Source organism: Diabrotica undecimpunctata, chromosome 4, assembly GCF_040954645.1.
Source record: "Diabrotica undecimpunctata isolate CICGRU chromosome 4, icDiaUnde3, whole genome shotgun sequence".
In the NCBI taxonomy this organism is placed as follows: domain Eukaryota; kingdom Metazoa; phylum Arthropoda; class Insecta; order Coleoptera; family Chrysomelidae; genus Diabrotica; species Diabrotica undecimpunctata.
In genome coordinates this window covers 78,204,670-78,224,352 of record NC_092806.1, presented here as the reverse complement: position 1 = coordinate 78,224,352, position 19,683 = coordinate 78,204,670, and the positions used below count along the sequence as shown (strand labels likewise).

Here is a 19,683-nt window from a genome sequence, read left to right as displayed (position 1 = left end):
TATACTGATGAATACAAAATCTCAAATTTTTGCTTTTGCACGATATATATGTAGCCCTATAATACCCCTACCTATAATAATACCCTATGTGGTAGGCAAAATATCTTCGTTATATATACAGGAGAAATATTCGCAATCTACAAAGCATTAGAATATGCCCTGAACGCTAACTTAGACAGATGCCTAATAATACCAGATTATTTAAGTTCTATGGTTTATGATTAGCTTAGGCACAATTTACCTAACTCATTCTTTATTGTAATTGATAAAGAACCATTTGTACCAACTTCAACAAATGAATGCCATGGTAAAATTTATGTGAGTTCCGTCACATGAAAATTCCATACATGGGTATAAAAGAAAAGATGCTGCCACCAAATCTTCAGTTAACAACAGAGTTAACAGAAACTAGGAACATATAAGAAATATTTACAACACTAGAATAACTAGACATTAAATGAACGGTGGCTTCAAAAATGGAATCAATCTCATCAAAAACTACGAAACATAAAAACAACAGTTACAAGATAGAAGAAAGTGTAGGAAGTGTTAATCCAATTTGCGGTAATTGTTTTAACAGTTTAAATGTACAACAAATCTCAATCGAATGCCCGGCATGTTCAAATGAAAGGAAAAAGTGTAACCTACCGATAGAAGAGAACTGTGACAATTCGTTAGTTTTAAGTTTTCTTAAATTAATGGAAATATAGGTATAACCAAATATAAACATCAGTGCATGTAAAAATAAATGTGTCATAATTCAATGCTTGTAAAAACCAATGTAATTAGATATCTATGTATGTAAAAATCTTCGTTATATTTTATGTATGTCAAAATCGATTTATATAGGTATCCAGAAATATAAAAAAAAATCTTTGTAATACTCGCTAATTCGCGTTCTCAAACGACTATAGGTGGCAGCACTTGTTTTGAAAGACCCCGGACAAAATAGGGATATCATTAGAGTAGGAAATTTTACTCGTCAAGTTGACGAGTAAAATTCCCTACTCTAAGGGGATATCCTTTGTTGAAATTGTAAACTTGATAGGAAATTTTAAAAGACCCTAGTTGAAGGGCAAGCAATTTTAGATTCCAAACATTTTATTACTGGTGGAATATTATCATATAGTGGGAACACCGCAGTGATACAAGCATTGTGCCTTCAAACGAGCAATTTAAGAGGAGTACCCCACCAAATACAAGTGAAAATTGAAGTGATTGATAATATTAAAAATGTTATTTGTAATTATACATATTAGGCTGGAAATTTAGGCAAATGGAAACATGTAATTGGCACATTACTATATACTTTTCGGTAAGTAATTACGTAGTGATTTGATAAAAGTAAAAGAACCATTTTGCTATAACTTCATGTTTATAATTCTTTGTTATCACTTACAGGCATACGATGGAAAAATTAGAAAAATTAAGCATCCCAGACAGCAAGCAACAATGGGGAGAATTAAAAAAAAAACATAATGTGTATGAAAATGTGGTGACAATTAACCAGTTTTGCCACATGAAAAAAAAAACACTACAAGAAGAGAATTACATACGCGTTTAGCAAAACCAGCAGATACTGAGATATTGAAGATATTACTCTCCGGAGCAGAATATTTAGAATTAAGTCTGACTTTAAAAAGTGTGGTTCCTATACATCAAGATACAAAGTTCTATGAGAAATAAATACTTCAGATATCTCTGTGTATTATTGGCAAGTTATTATCTACCAGTCTTTGCTGATTGTACTAGAATATGATTTAGCTATATTTTATATAAATAATGTTGAAGTAAGCTACAGTAATTCTGTTAAAATGTGTTTAGCTACACTAAATTAAACTAGAGAAGCGTGGAAAAACCTGAGGCGACTGAGAGTACCTGGAACCTCTTGTTATCATTTATTTACATATATAGTAAAAATAAAAACCCAAATTGGCCACTTAAAGTCAACCAATTGTATAATTCCAATTTTAAAGGAAATAAATACTGTAACATTACATGGGAAAAACTATAAATGAGTTTCTTTAAAAATGCATGAAAAAATAACTCAAAGTAAAGTTAAACATTTGGGAATTCTTATCTCATAATTATGATGTACCATGGCTGGCAGTAAATGTCGATGGAATTGTTTCAGGAAAATGTTGTGTAGAAATCAATTTCCCTCTGACAGGCAAAACAAAATCTGTACAATCAATTTAACATGACCTTAAATATGTATGCATAATTGAGGAAAATAATATTACTTTAAAGAAAAACCATATTTATTACCATTTGATGTAGAATTTATACAAAACCTGTCAAAAGTTTTGGTAGGCGTATATTTTTACAACGTATTATCAGTTTTATTCCAATTATATAAATAAAAAACTTGTTTTAAAAGATTGTTTTATTTCTTATAGGTACTTTTACTTGGAAAAAATATTTACATTTCACTACACTCATATCTGTTAATTTAGATATATACAAATATAAATTAATATTTATCATTACTAAGTATTGATGCAGAAATGTTAACAATACCTGAAATAATATTTATGACAGTGTCCATATAAGGAATTAGGATTAAATTAACTCTTGTTTTAGGAATTTTACAATTTTTTAGCCGTTTTATACTTCTTTCAACGGTTACTCTTGCTCAAGCAATTTCATCAGTACAAAGATCATCTTGCATTGATAATTGGTTTTTTTTTTCCAAAAATGGTAGTCTTATTAATTCGATTTTCTTTTTAATGCATTCATTTTCTATCAAAAAGCTTTTATCTACCATTATAGCATCCTCATTTGGTGTCAATTTGTCCAATAATCTTACTTGAATAAAAATTTCTTTGCCTTAGATACGGCCACTATAAACAGGACAAATGTAATTAAACCATATGGTGCTATTCCAATCATAACTTTTAATGTGTGGTCCCGTTTGTAGTCAGAATAAGTCATTAGACGACACTTGAGACACTTGCTTTTTTGTAAAAGTAATTTTGTGCAGTCCAAAATAATTCTTGTTTTACGAAATTTCGTAAAACTAACAGGTATCCTATTTTGAATATCTTCTTGATATTTAAAATCTTCTTCCCCTTCCAGGGGACTGCAGGTTTTAATACTTCAGAAAGAACTTGCACCGTGACACCATGACACCAATGTGATTGCCGAGACACCAAATATAACAGAAAGGCAAAGAAAAGTGGTTTAATTTAACAAACACTAGAACAATACGTTGTTTTAGCTGAAGTAATAGTGATTTCGAATTTTTGTTTTCTAACAAACTAGCAGCTTCACGAAGTTTTCCAGCAAATTTAGAGTGGGTATTCCAGTGAATGCATTTAAATTGCGATTTGTTTGTATCAAATAATACAAAGTGATTTTCTTGCATTCACTTAACACAGATGGGATCACTTGGATAGCTTTCGCTTCTGTGCTGATTCCCGTTGTGATCCCGCTGCAACTCGGGACTATTTCGGATGGCTTCTAAAACTGCACTAATCGCTGTACCTATATTAATTTCGATTTCATCTTTCGTAATTGTTGACGTTGTTGGATCTGAATCAATCATTACATCATTTGAAATATATACTGTACTAGATCGATGTCTTGGTTTTGCTCGTTTTGATCTTTCCTTTCGAGATGATATTTGTGAAGGACAACACTTTGTCCAAAGATCGAATAGGTAAATTCTCAGATGAAATGGAATCTTTTTCTTACCAGTCCTCACATCTAAAAAAATAGTTAAACGTTATTTCAATGATTAAGAAAGAACCAGGCTAAGACAATATTAAGTACCTAAATAAATTTCCTATTAAATATGATTTACCTGGAAAAAAGTAATCCGATTTCTTAATCGGCTGCATACATTCATGAATTTTGTCACATGATTCGCAATACGAAGAGCTACTTGCCAGTTTTTTCGTAATTTCTCGTTCATTGGAAAGTAGTGGAGATGTATATCTTTCGTACATCGAACAGAACATTGCGGCACTGAACTTTTAATCATAATCAGTATTATTATTATTATTATTATTTAATCATAATTAAGTCAAATAGCATAATCTATTACTTTTCCTTTTATCGCTCATAATTTTTAAAATTTGATGAAATTTATACCAGTTTTAAACTCTAATTTATTTAAACTTTTGACATTTATCCGTATTTTATCAGTTATCTATTTTGGCAGCAGTTGGCAGCGCGGTCGTTTTAGAACACGAATAACCACATAGGTTAATGGGCCTTAAAAGTAAATAAAAAAAATATATTTATATGTTTTCTTTTACATATGTTTTTATATTTCTAACATTAATCTATTTATTTTTATACAGTTTCAGGGCTTACCGAGGTACATGTAAGAATCCATCCTAATCCCGAAAAAATAAACGCTTCTAGCAATCCAAGAATATACAATATTCCGAAACCTTCCAGCGCTATACAGTACATTGCAAAGTAAATCGTAAAGGAACAATTAACTGCTATACTCATTACAAATAGAAAGAACCATGTTCTATTTCTCAATCCTACACAGTTGTAAATAAATGGACAATGATGATCAAAGTATGAGACGCATCGATTACATATTCTACAATGTTTAGCTCTTAAAGGTCTCAGACACCTGCAAACAGAAAACTAGTTTAGTGTAAAATAAATCAAATCAAACACAAATACGAAAATTCTAAATTTTCTTTTGGGGTAATTTTGGACTTATTTATATTTACTGGCAATTCAATATCTATTAAGCCAGGGATGAGCAACACGTGGCCAACGGTCCGTTCATGTGGCCCACGGTCCGTTCATGTGGCCCACCAAGCATTTCTAGTGAATTTATTTTATCGACTTTCTCCCATTAATATAATAGAAAATAAAAACATACACTAATACTATAAATTAATATAATATATTTACTATTTTAATGGGAATAAGCCACAATTGAAGGTTAAAATAAGTTTATTGATGTTTCAATCTCCACTACGGAAATTTTTCTCAAAATACAAACATTGATAAATTAAACAAAATTATACAAACATTTTTTTGTTACTTGCTGAAAAATTCTTCTAATAATTTAATTTTATCTGACTCATTTATATTGACAATTCAGACATCCAGGAAAGGTAGGGTGTGTTTTAATATCTAAGAATGATACTAGATATGAGACTCAGGTGTATAGAAAACCAACACACAAACAGATATTTAAATTACAAATCAAATCACAATATCAATATTAAAAAGGGAATCATTGAACCCTTATACGATAGAGTCAGAATTGCTTCTTCTAATGATAATTCGTTTGAAGATACCAAAATACAATTAGTAACTCTCTTCGCTCCTTTTTATTACCCAGACCGAAATCACCTGCCAAAATGGTCATGTTAAATTTTTTTGTTCTTGTATTAAATCTGCAAACTAGTCTTTAAGGACTAACTTCATTTTGGGCTACCAAAATTGCATCATCTGCGTCACAGAGAATTTGAATTTTATTGTTTTTCATTCTGTATCCTCTCCTTCTTTTTTATTTATTGACGCTCTTTGTGACTTCATCCATGATTAGATTAAATAGCATAGGTATCATTAGTGAATCCCCCGGTATCTTATTCCATTGCATATATCTATAGGTTTCGTAAGTTGTAAATCTAATCTGACGTCCATATTTTATTTCTCTTTATTATAGAGGATCTCTTTATTATATAAGAGATGTATTACATCTTTAGGTCTTACTCTGTCAAATGTCTCTTTTAAGTTGGATCAAACATAGGAATGTGGATTTATTGTATTCTAATGCTTTCTCTGTAATCTGTTTTATGACAAATATTGCATCTATACATGACTTTTTCCGTACCAAAACCTCCTCTCTCGTCTGCTAAATTTATTAGCTAATTTTTTCTATCTTGCAAAATTTTTATGTAAGTTTCAGGGTAGTATTTATCTAATTGATACCTCTTTAGTTTTCTGGTTGTTTATCACCCTTTTTGAATAATAGGATTAGCTTGCTTGTCCACCATTCTTTTGGTATTTTATTGGAACATATTAAAAATAGAGAACTTTTGAGTCCTTTCAAAAAGAAATCTTCTTCTTCTTCTTCGGCTTTTCCCATTATGAGTTCGCCGTTTTCGTCCTCCACAGCAATCTATTCTCCCAGTCACCTTCTCTGAGGTCTCTATCTATCATAGCATTTCCGACGTATGTTTTCCATCTTGTAGCAGGTCTTCCTCTCCGTCTTCTTCCCGGCGGGTCCCAGTTTAATATTCTTTTCGGCTACCTATGCTCTGGCATTCTTTGTACATGCCCGTACCACTGCAGGGCTCTGTTTTCCAACTTTTTTGTAATTGAGCATTTTACTTCCATTCTGTTCCATATTTCCTCCGTTCTTATTCTATCCGCTCTTGTGATTTGTAGACATCTTCTCATAAAGTCCAGTTCAACTGTTCTTATTTTATTTCGTATTGTTGTTGTCATTGGCCATACTTCCGCTCCATATAGGGTAATATTCATCACTAGGCTTTGAAAGATCCTCTTTTTGTTTTCTTTGGTTAGAGTGTTGTTCCATATCACTCCTTGAAGTGCTCTTGTGGCTTGTTTTCCCCGTGCTATTTTCATTTCTATATCTTTCATACAAGTACCATCTCGGCTAATCATTGACCCTAAATACTTAAAAGCCTTACAACTCTTAATAGTCTCTTCTTCTAAACTTAAGTTCAAATCTGCAACCTCGGGTCCAATACATAAGTATTCGGTCTTGCACATATTTATCTTGAGTCCCCAAAGTTCATATTCTTCCTTTAATTATGGAATATATGGAATATATAATAAGGAAATTAAAGGAAAAAGAAAAGAAATCTACTTGCAATAATCAAGAAGTGGAAAAAATATTACTTGGAGTATATTTATAGAAGCCAGGAATACGTGTTTTAAGGCTCATTATAGGAGGAATCATAGACAATAGGAGAGAACCTGGTCATAGAAAGTGATAATGAATAGTAGTGGAGGAGGCACTGAAAGAATATATCAAAGAGAAAGTTATATAAATAAAACTTTTCAACATGCGTCTGTAATATTGTTACCTAGATAAAGAAAAAAAATGAATTTAACTTATTAATATTGAAACAAATACACTTACCTACAAGTATGACAAAGCCTATTCAAAATAGAGTTCCTTTTTTTCCATTTATCAAACATTGGTATTTGTTTTATAGATCTATGGTATGATTCGGAGTTCATCGGAATGTAACCCGGATTTTTTCGATTCGCCACAATCCAACAAATCCACATAACTACATTCCAGTAAATAAAGCAATAGTGGGAACCTCTTAAAATATTCCATGTAATTGGAATGCACTAAAAATTATTAAAAACCGAGTTAATTTATTTATTAAGTTTTTAATACCCATCTTGACAAAATTTAATTACAGTGTTTTCTTCGCGACCAGAAACTACGAATAAATACAGTTAAATCTAAATAAATAATAATAATAAATACTATAGCAGGATAAGGTGGTAAAATCTGCACTCAACTGAATTCTTATTTGGGATTAGACACTCGAAAATACATATTTAGAAACCGCTTTAGTCATATTTTTAGTTCCCTAGGTGGCCCTAGAGGTCCCCTATAGCAAACAGTGTGTTTTTCAAAAAAAAATCCTTTGCAAACCTTTGGTTTAAAAAATCTGAAAAATTTATAAACATACATTTTAATGGGAAAATTAAGCTTAGGAAAAATATTTGAATTTTTCAGAACATGTTTAGATTATTTATCTGCGTAGGTATGTAATATTTGCCGTTTATTTTGGTAACTTCAATAATTATTTTTCGTGCATTTTTTCCGTTCTTTTGAATGGTGGGTTTAGATTTGCCATTTTAACTCCTAAATATCCTCAAAATTAAAAAAAAAACTATTTTTCGGTGTTTCCCCCGTGTTTTTAGCACATAAACTCAACTGTATTATGCCAATAAATAATGATTGTTTCTATATTTCTTTTTTGATATGTTTTTAGCACACAACCTTAACTATATATGGTTAAATAAGTTTTTCATGAGATATATTTTTTCATCTTAGTTTTGTCCTCATATTCTCAGTCAAAATTCCCATTTTTATATTACCTTTTTCGTATTGATAAATTAAGTTAAGGCAATTGAATTTAAATTACCGTAATTCAAAATAATTGCCTTAAAGTTAATATAGTATAATACACTAAAGTATTAAAAAAAAGTACTATAGTACGCGTTACTGTAAAATAATGAAAGCTTCATACTATGTTTTCTGTAATTTTAAATTATAAATAATATTGATAAAATTTAATAAATTAATTTTTATTTTTAGATTCAATACAAAAATTTTAACTCAAAATAACAAATTATGACCAGTTTTAATAATTTTTTTATTAAAATTATTGAAAATATTCAAAGATACTTAAATTTTAGACTCCTGTTTATTTGAATCATGTATAGATTCACAGCGTGTTTTTTCAGTACTATCATCACTACTGTATTTATCTTTTACAGGTGATAAATATTGTTTATTCAGCCTTTTTTTTTTTAAACATTCGTACTCCTACTGTTGACTAGTAAAGACGTGCTATCATACGCTATAGGTGTTTGTAGGTTATTTGGTTCTCATTACTAGTTATAAGTATATTAAGTTTGTGTTTAAAAGGAAAACTTACTCGTATTACTTACTTATTCGTACTCCTACTGTTGACTAGTAAAGACGTGCTATCATACGCTATAGGTGTTTGTAGGTTATTTGGTTCTCATTACTAGTTATAAGTATATTAAGTTTGTGTTTAAAAGGAAAACTACTGTAACTAAATGTTGATTTTTTAATATTTCTGCCCCGGACCAATGTCCGGGGAAAACAATCCATCTACCAGCGGCAAGGGGCCGCCGAATGGTAATTTTAATAAAGATAATCGAGTCAATGTTCTTGTTGAGGATATCATTGTACATGAAGATATTAATATGAGTTTATGTATAAACAATAAAAATAATAATCAATTAAATGAATTATCTGGTACCGATACACTCGAAGGGGCGTTCGACAGGGATGTGTGCTTTCCCCTATTTTATTTAACATTTATTCGGAAGCCATATTTCAAGAGTCTTTGGAGAATGCAAAGATGGGAATCAAAGTGAATGGAGTATTGATCAACAACATACGATATGCTGATGATGGTGTCTTAATTTGTGACAACATAGTCGATCTTCAACAACTTGTCACTATAATCGGAGAATACAGTAAGCGAATGGGATTAGAGATTAATACCAAAAAAACCAAATTTATGATTATCTCCAGAAACTTGGATTCACTTGAAAACTCCACCATAACACTGAATACTAAGTCCATTGAAAGAGTGAGTAAATTTAAATACCTGGGATCGTGGCTTTTTGAAGACTGGGCATCGGACAGGGAAGTAAAATGTCGCATTGAGCAAGCTCGACAGGCTTTCGTAAAATTCAAGAAGACACTGACTTGTTCAGAATTCGATCTTCAACTGAGACTAAGGTTTACTAAGTGCTACGTGTGGTCAGTGCTGCTATATGGCGTAGAGGAGTGGACACTCAAAACGAGGGATATAAACAGATTAGACGCTTTCGAAATGTGGCTTTATCGCCGTATCCTAAAAATACCATGGACAGCGAAAATCACAAATATAGATGTCCTTAAAAGAATAAACCAAGAACGCCAACTTTTCGAAACCATCAAGAAAAGGTAAACGGCGTATCTAGGTCATATCATGCGAAATGAAAAATACCAGTTCCTCCAACTTATAATCGAGGGTAAAATTGAAGGCAAGAGAGGAATGGGACGCAAGAAAATGTCCTGGGTCCGAAACATAAGGCAATGGACAGGGATTAACGACATACAATCTCTGATACATATTGCAAGAAATAGAGAATTAATGGAAAATGTGATCGCTAACATCCATTAGTGGATTTGCATCTGAAGAAGAAGAAGATACACTCGACAAAAACTTGTGTGTGTGTGTGTGTGTGTAGTTTCATTTTATGACTAGAGACATAATCTATTAGCCCATTATGTTTTGAGTTATTAATTAATTTTTTTTTAAACAATTGTTATAGAGAGAACCCGTAACAACAATAAAATCTTATCTTCTATTAACTTACATATAAGTACGTACCTACGTTAAATTTTTTTTGTTATTATCATTATATATATTTTTTTTTTCTTTTTTTTTATTTTTTTTTTATTTTTATTTTTTTTTAAATTTTTTTTTTATTTTATTTTTTTTTTATTTTATTTTTTTTTGTTATAATTTTTTTTTCTTATTTTTTTTTTACTGGAAGGGAAAGGAAAATATATGGTTTTGCTGATTTATTACATAGGCCTAGGGGTCTATCAAGGCGATTTGCACAACACAAAATTAGACCACGGATAGAAAGGTTAACAACTGGTTTAAAACAAAGGACTTATATAACTAACTTTTTATTTTTGAAATATATACACTGTTACCATAATACATTTAGAAATTCAATTTCATTTCACGTATGTGGCGAAAAATTATTTCACATATATGCAAGTTATTGGTTTTTATTAAATCTGATAAATTAAAAGGTCTTTTAATACAAATTTTTTCCTTATTGATATACTCGTATATTTTTATTATAAATTGGTTTATACATCGTGTATTTAATGAGCAATTTAAAACTAAATGCTCAATTGAGAGTTCTTCACCACATTCGCAAAATGGAGTTTCGGCTAAATTAATTCTAAATTTATGTAACAGAGACAGAGCATGGTTAAATCTTATTCTACATAGTATTCTAATCAGACAAAAACTTGGAATCCAACAAAAACTCATATTATGATAAACAACGTTTATTAAATCAATCAACAAATAGATTTAAACCTAAAGATTTGGGACCGTTGCATGTTTTTGTTGAACATTTAGAATTAAATATTGGGAGATTACATTTAATGAAATTGGGTGAAAAGTTAATAAATTTAAAAGAGTATGATAAAAATATTATTGAAATTAGTACCGTTGGTCGCAATCGTATAAAAATCGAACTAAATTCGGGCAGTTTTGCCAATAAATTAGTTAAAGATCCATTCTTTGAAAATAATAAATTAGTTGCATATATTATTCCGCGCCATCTTATAGAAAAACGCGGGTTAGTTCGGTCAGTCGATACTTTCTACAGCGAGGAGGCCCTAGTACAAATGATTAATTCTAGTGTACCTATTAAAAAAGTAAAACGCATGACTAGAGTTAACCAAAAAGATAACAATATGAAACGTGTTTCTCGTCAAATAATCATAGTTGCGTTTGAAGGAAAACTTGTAGAAAAGGTGTAGAAATTGTGGGTCAGAAAATAAATCTGTGTGCGAAGCATGCAATATTTTTTGTGTTTATTGCAAAAATAATAGTCATAGTTCTACTTATAAGGAGTGTCCAGAATTTAAAAAGCAAACTAGAATCAAAGAAGCTATGTCTAATTTGAAGATATCTTTCAACTAGCCTCATACAAAAAAATTAATTTGCTCAATTAATTGATTCAACTATAGAATTTCCTGCTTTAAAAACTTCTACAGCACAACATCCAGTCCATAATACCTCTTCTGAACCGAACTTTAGGTCAACACATGATCAACCATCTTCTCCTAAACCCTTGCCAAAAAGAAGAAAAACTAGTGATTCTTATCCCAATTTCCCACCCATTACACGAGAATATAATACTATCTTTTGTAGGGGATGTAAGTTAAATCTTATTAGAATTTCACGTAGAGTAATACAAAAACAAATCACTTAAACTAAACTGTATTGAAGAAAAAGGCATATGTAAAATATTTTGTAAGCGATAAATTTAAAACTATAATTATATTCGCCTAACAGAAAAGTAGAATATCAACAATACGGACGCGTGATATATTCATTCCCAAAATCTAGAGATGCTGAAGAGGTATCTCCTTGTTACAAAATCACTTATACTGTAACTGATTATATACAAAAGCGTATCAAAAGTAACAAGTAGAAACTCACAAGTAACGACAATCTACACCTCTAAACAAAGACGCATAATTTGCAGTTTTAACAGATATGGATTCAGTAATCCTTACGAATCACATTAATGTCTGTAGAATTTAATTATATAAATATCATTTTTACTTATGTGTGTGTGTGTTGTGTGTGTATGTGTGTGTGTGTATGTGTGTGTGTGTGTGTGTGTGTGTGCGTGTGTGCGTGTGTGCGTGTGTGCGTGTGTGCGTGTGTGCGTGTGTGCGTGTGTGCGTGTGTGCGTGTGTGCGTGTGTGCGTGTGTGCGTGTGTGCGTATGTGCGTGTGTGCGTGTGTGCGTGTGTGCGTGTGTGCGTGTGTGCGTGTGTGCGTGTGTGCGTGTGTGTGTGTGTGTGTGTGTGTGTGTTGTATATGTGTTGGTATAATTATAGTGTCGGTTTATAATTATAGTGTTATATTTAAATAAACTTAGAACTGTGAACATTTTTAAGGTGTTTGCTGTTTTTTCTCAACTGAAGTAAGTAAATTTAATATTATTTTGACTCTATTATAATAATTGGTATGATGATAAAAGGATTGCAAGTGTCAGTCCATAATTGAAAAGATATATTAAAAAGGTCAATACTCACAATCTAATATTTACTTTCAAAGTTTTACAGAAGCGATCGGTTTCGAGGCTTTCAATAATTGCCTCATTCTCAGGCCCAGCAAAGAGATTGTTTTGTTAAAAACCAATAATATAGATATCGCCAATAAGAAGTTTTCCTCTTACATCCAGGGTACTGTCTGTCTTTATCTTTTCCTTATGACACTATCATTGTAGTGAGGTGATATGTTGATCATTATATACATATGTAAATAAAAGGTCTTACTAAGTAAAGAGCTTTAGGTCTTTACCTTGTAAGAACGTGTGACAAAAACAACAAAAAAAGGACATCATACTGCATAATATGTGATTTTCCATCTTCCATAAGTTTTTAAACTATATAAAGTCCGGATGTGGCAGCTTATACTGTATGTATATTTGTCTTTAACTACTTTTAATTTTATTACAAACCAGAAGATAATCCTACCTTTTTAATAATAAAAAAAGTTTGACAACAACAACATATATAATGATCAACATATCAGCTCACTACAATAGATAGAGTCATAAAGGAAAAGATGAAGACAGACAGTACCCTGGATGTAAGCGGAAAACTTCTTATTGCCGATATCTATATTATTGTTTTTTAGAAAAACAAACTTTTTGCTTTGCCTGAGGATGAGGCAAATATTGTAAGCCTCGAAATCGGTCGCTTCTGTAACACCTTGAAAATAAAGATTTTGAGTATTGACCTTTTTAATATATCTGTTCAATTACCTATTATCTATTATTTTATTAGAATATTAGCCTGTAAATAATATTTTGCAGGTTTGTATACACAGTCACTAAAACAAATTAATATGTCGGACACGGATTCTGCCGATGAACTCGTAAACATACCTTTAACTCCCCCCAAAAAGAGATTGAAAAAAGGCCATTTAATCGTAAACGTTAAAGAAATAATTGTAAACGTGTATAAACACGAGTTACAAGAAAATCTGGCGTTAATATTGTCCGCTGTTGACAAAAGAGTAGCCGATAAAGTTGGAGTATCGGATAGTTTTGTGTTTAAAGTTATTAGAGCGATAAGAAGAATAGTGCATCAATTCTTTTTTAGAAATGAAATTCCCACGATAGATAAAGTTCTACAACAGGTCAACGACGACCCAATCTACCTGATTTCAAACGTACTACTTTTTACAAGCTTTTGAAAAAACTTCAATTCAAATTTGAAAAACGTGGCAGGAACAGTATGTTTAGAGACAGAGATGACCTTGTAATCTGGAAAAGAGAATTTTTAAGGCAGATAAAAGATTATAGGAATGGTCGTAAAATATATTATTTAGATGAGACTTGGATTAACGCCGGTCATACTAAATGAAAAACATGGATTGATAAGTCAGTCACCTCATCAAGACAAGCATTTTTGGATGGACTCTCGACAGGTCTGAAAAATCCATCATGTAATTCCTGGACCCCGTTGTCCAAATATTTTTCCTAGCAGGATGGCTTATAGAAGGGCATATCTGGATTCATTTCGCATAATGTGTCCAAAGTACTGTAACTTTCGAGATTTTATGGTGCTCAGTACCTCTCGGTTCTTCTTCATTCTTCTGAGGACCTCCTCATTGGTGACTCGGGATTTTAAGTATTCTCCGATACAGCCACATCTCAAATGCTTCCAATTTTCTGCACATATCTTCGTTCAAGGTCCACGATTCAACGCCATAAAAAATAACAGATTAGACGTAGCATCGCAGCATTCTTACTTTTATAGCAAGAGAGAGGTTGTGGCTCTTGAAGAAGGCCCCCATCCGGTTAAAGATGGATCTAGCTTTTGATGTGGAAATGAGTAGCAATGATAAATAAAAGATACGAAATTATTCAAAATTACATAAACAAAATGGAATATTTTAAAAATGAAAAACTGTAACCCCTTTTACTCATTGTACCTATGTAGTTTTAGAGTACTTATTTTTCGTAATTGGATATTACTTATATGTAATAGTAAAAAGTTTTTTTCATCATTTTCAAAGAAAACCTTTCGTTTTACATCCGCAAAGTATGTTCCTTTGTGCGTTGTCGCCTATGCAATATTGGGGACGATCTATCAATGGATTCATATATAGTTTTGTCTCCTGAATCAAAATCTGAAAACGGCATTTTGATATGTCGAACCATCTTCGACATAACCGGCATCAAAGTCAAAAATAGTGACGTCACAATTCTTCTAAATATACATTCGTTTCTGCTGACACAAATAAATGTTAAATCGAAATCGAAACGTCGACTTAATAAATTTTGTTTTTTAATGTTAATGTAATGTTAAATGTATAAGTCTATCTACCCAATAATATATGTATAAGTATTTTCCCTAACTTTTACACAAGAAGAGGTCTCTTTTTTATATCATTAATGATAATATTATTACTTATTTCCAAATATTGGTCTTAAAGCGTAAAATGTATAAAAACACTTTCTATTTTTTGCCTTTTGATTAATACCACAATTATCTAATGATGTGTGAATGACAGCTTACAAAAACTAATATTAAACTATACTTCTTTGGAAGATTAATCATTGATTACTATTATTTTAACAGTAATCCTAAAAATTATAAATTAATTCATTTCAAATTTAGATGTTATAGACTGCTAGAATCTTAATACAACCCTGTACAATTATATAAATATCAGGTTACGCATGTTCTGTACATGCATTTGTTGACGGCTACTTTTCTGTTAAATGAATTTAGTATTTTAGTATTTTATAGCGTCCTTATTGTAACGATGTTGTGATGAGACTGTGATGAGACTGTCTTCTGTCCGCAACTCCGCAACTACCTGTAGCCCCTCTCGAGGGGTTTAAGATAAAGGTCGGGTAAACTTTAACTGAAAGTATATTATACGAGGTTGCTCGAAAGTTTTAACAGCTTTTGTGCAGGACCGGTCCTCCAGTTTGGAAAAGAGCCACAGAATGATTTTTCAACACTTAAACATCAATTAATTATCATGTTAACAAGTTTTTTTCGCCAATTTTCACAGAATCCATTATCAAATAGTAGTTTAAATTTTGAAGATATAGAGTTTAAAAATAAAATTAAAAACATTGTTGATAATATATTTAAAGCCTAACAAAACAAAAAAACTCAAAGATGTCCTTTAAACAAAATCTTAAGATTATTCAGTGGAACGCTAGATCTCTTAAAGCTAACAAAAATTCTTTTTACAAAATTTTAATGGAGGAAAAGTTTGATATTGCAATAATTTCTGAAACATGGTATAAGCCTACTGATAACATTAAGTTTAATACCTTTAACGTCATTGCGATTAATAGGGATAAAGGTTATGGGGGAGTAGCAATTTTCATTTCACATAAAATTATATACGAAGTCATTCAATTAAATCATAATTTTAATCCAAAAATTGAAGTTTGTGGAATTAATATCATTCTTGGAAACCAAAAACTGGCAATAGTATCTCTATATAAACCCTCCGATGTTAGAGCGAAATCTCAAGACTACATAAATTTATTTAGTCAAATAAAACATGATTGCATAATAGGAGGCGACTTTAATGCCCATCACGGCATGTGGGGCTCACCTGCATGCTCACATGATGGCAGAGTTTTGGTGGATGTTTTAGATCATTTTCCAAACTTGATTGTTATAAACAATGGATCTGCCACAAGCATTTCCCCTTCTGGCCAGACTAAATCTGCAGTAGATCTGACAATTGCTTCATCTAAGGTATATCCTACACTTGGTTGGTCTGTTAGTCAGGATACGTATGGATCAGATCATTACCCAATCAGTATTACGCTTAATAACTATTATCACAATGGTGCAATCACGTCCCCATTATATAGATGGTCTATGAATGAAGCAAATTGGACCTTATATACAGCTGAAATAGAGAAATCATTTTCCACGCCACCAAACTGCATCGATACCAACGGTATGTGTATATTTTTAATGGAACAGATTACGAATGCTGCGAACAAAGCTTGCAAAATTCTAGGATCATCCTCAAATATATCATTCAAATCCCCTAAATGGTGGGACGAGGAGTGCCGTGAGATATCGGATAAGAGAAAAATTGCATGCAAAAGGTACAAACAAAATATGTGTCTGGCAAACTTTGTTGAATATCAAAAAATAATTGCTAAATTTAAACGAACCTTGAAACAAAAATGTAGAAATAGTTGGGCCAACTTCTGTCTTAATCTAAACAGACAAACTCATCCAACTGAAATATGGGATAGAATTAAAGAAATTAAAAAAAAAATCTGTATGTGCACGACGAAAACATAGTTGAAAATTTGTTTCATAAAATAGCTCCTTGCTATGTTCCTTCTCCAATATATCCCACTGAAGATACATTTAAATCACATTTTTTGTCATCTTTTGTCATCTAGTATCAATGAACTAACTGCTAATATCAAGTATTCTAAGAGATCCTCCCCAGGGATGGATGGTATTAATTAACCAGAACTAATTGGGGTCTGAACAAGCAAAGATCCTTTTCGGCGATATTTTCAGAAATCGGCAGATTTTCGCTTAATTCGATGAGTTTTGGTTAAAAGAAGGTGATTTAATACTTAAAGTTCTATTTGGCAGTCTTTGTACAGTGAATTAGTTAATTACTGGTTTGTTGGGTGCTGTATTCATTTTTGTTTCTGAAATGTTTTCATTTTTGTTTATTTTCGTTATTTTATTCGAGTTCAGTCTTTGTCAAATTTTTGTCATTTTTTTGACATAATACGAACTTTTTATCTATCGGTATTTGGAATGCGTAAGGTTTACGATTTAAATCACTGTTAAGTTGCGGCGATTCGATTAAAAAAATAAATATCTTATAAGTGAGGAATGAATATCGTTTTGTTTGGTGTATAAACTATTTTTTGTTAAAAAAAACGGCTGTCAGAATGATGACGGAATTCATACGTAAAAATTAGGAAAAAAATTTCTTTAATTTTGGATGTTTTTAATTATTTACAATAAAAAAGTTACAATATTAAAATCAGACTTCACTGTACAAAGTTTCAAATCAGACTGAATAATAAATAATTAAAATGAAATACATTACACATTGGAAAAATAAAACAATAATCACAAGTTGCACTTTTATATTTAGGTCGATCATAGTTCAGGTGCTGACGCATCGGATTTAGGGTATTGCCTTATGGGGTCAACCACTATAACTCCTCCACCCTTAGTTTCTGGAATTTTTCATGGAATTGAAAAATGACCTAGGTTGGGTTTGTGGTAGGTTTTCTTCAGGATAATCTTGGATGTGAACACTCTCCATGGGACTATCATCTTTTCTTTGTGAATTCGTTCTTCTTATACATTTAATACCAAAATATGCAAAAATTATTATAATCAAAGCTTTTGAGTTTTTAAGTATCAATGTTTTAATTTCTTCTTGTTTCTTCTTAACTAAATGAATCTGGTCCAGTTGGACATCTTCGATATGAACTTCGGGAATCTCTTCTTGATGAGGATGTGGAATAACTATATTCGGAAGTAATAGGGGCTGGGCTGACTTTCAGAAATGAGGCGATTATTGCTAAATGTTTGGTCTTCTGTGCTAAACTGGCATTGGAAAGGAACTGTGATGAGATAATTTCCAGAAAATAATTGAAGGTCTGTGTTGGTACAGTTCATTTGGATTTTGGTTTTGGTTACCAAAACAGCGATCCAGTGGGATTCATCTACTTGTTGGATCATATTTTTTGAAATGTGAACTTCTATTCTTTGGCATCTCGTAGGATTAGATTTCAGTTTAAGGAGTTGGAATAGACAGTCTTCTTAATTTTTACTTTTCAGATGATTCTCTTGGAGCATGGTACAGATATGTATTGGTAAAAATTTTCATTCATTATCAGATAGGTGTTAGGGGGCACTACGGTAGTTCGATTTACAGTAGGAATCGAGTATAAATGATAGTAGGAGTATTCGTCGGGATAAGCTGTTGGAACAGGTACAATGAAAACAATTGTCAAGTTAGAGTAGTACGCTTCTGTTTCTAAGATATTATAATATTTATTTATGTCTGATATAATATTTGGATAAATTAGTTCGTTTCTTGAATGATATTGCATAATTTGAGTTAATATTGACTTTAGTTCATTAATCTTTACTATACTACTATTTAAAATACCTAGTCTCGCAAATGTTATAGAGTTTTCTATTTCTGTTAGCAACTGTACTATAATATTTAAACTTATACTTAATTGATCTAAAATATTTCTAGTTATAAGGAAATCTTGAAATTAAAAATAAATTTATTAAGGTTTGAACGAATAGATTCTAAACCAGAGAAAATTACTTCTTGATTACTCTTTATAAGAGAAATAGTATCATTAAAATTCTCTACAATATCTGTCGATAATGAAATTTGTTGATTAAGTTTAGTTACAATTTTATTTTGGTTATTTTTTAGTACTTCCAGTGCGCTATCATAATGATTTGCGTCTTCTGTGTCTAAGTTTCCTGGAATACGTTTAATAATTGAGCCTAGTCCGTCTAAAGACCTCTTTTTGCTCTGTGGTTAGGTAAGAGTAATTGGAGTTTTTGTTCAGCTAGTTGTAGCTGGAAGAAAAGGACACGATCAAAATTTTCTAATTTGGAATAATAAGGACTACTAAGGCCGTCTTTAATTGCAGCTGTTACATTTTGGTAGGAAAGTCTTAGGGTATTAATTTCTTTTTGAATTGGTTCTAAATTGACATAATGAATAAATGAATGAGTACTGGATTTAATTTTTGCAGTACCTAATTTATAAGGGAGTATTCCGGGAATGTCTTTAAGATTTGTAAAGGTGATTTCTTTAGTCTCGGCTTGTTGAAGGCCCAGGACCATCATCGTTGTCATTAGGAACCTGCAAGAGTTTTTTCCGGTTAGTTTTTGGTTGTCTTAAGTTTTGTTTATGTAAAAGTCTTTTTTGAGTAGCAACTTTAATTTTTGCATCTTTAACAACTTTATCTTTCATAAATTTAGGGTTAAGTTTATTTCTTACAAGTGTAGTGTTTTTCCTGTAAACATCACTGTCTTCTTCGTATGTGAATATTCGTGTCGATCCTTATTGTTATATTCAATACTTTTTTCTTTTTGTTCGATCAATTTTTTCTTAAGTTCTATCTT

The 19,683-nt window shown here is 31.3% G+C and overlaps 2 protein-coding genes across 3 annotated transcripts in view; both read right to left on the bottom strand.

Moving 5' to 3' along the window:
• Patsas (palmitoyltransferase Patsas) overlaps positions 1–19,683 on the bottom strand; it is a 113,599-nt gene that overhangs the window by 10,738 nt on the left and 83,178 nt on the right. For both annotated transcript variants that reach the window (XM_072529810.1, XM_072529809.1), the window contains 2 exons: positions 7,094–7,311; positions 4,321–4,594 (listed from right to left, as the gene is read on the bottom strand). In XM_072529810.1, coding sequence (XP_072385911.1) covers positions 4,321–4,594; positions 7,094–7,311 — 492 coding nt within the window. The remainder of the gene's footprint in view (positions 1–4,320; positions 4,595–7,093; positions 7,312–19,683) is intronic.
• On the bottom strand, positions 2,405–4,136 carry LOC140438286 (uncharacterized). Its single transcript, XM_072527981.1, has 2 exons — positions 3,806–4,136; positions 2,405–3,708 (listed from the first exon to the last, which is right to left on the bottom strand). Exons 1-2 carry the CDS (start codon positions 3,960–3,962, stop codon positions 3,368–3,370), a joined length of 498 nt encoding a protein of 165 aa, XP_072384082.1. The 5' UTR covers positions 3,963–4,136; the 3' UTR covers positions 2,405–3,367.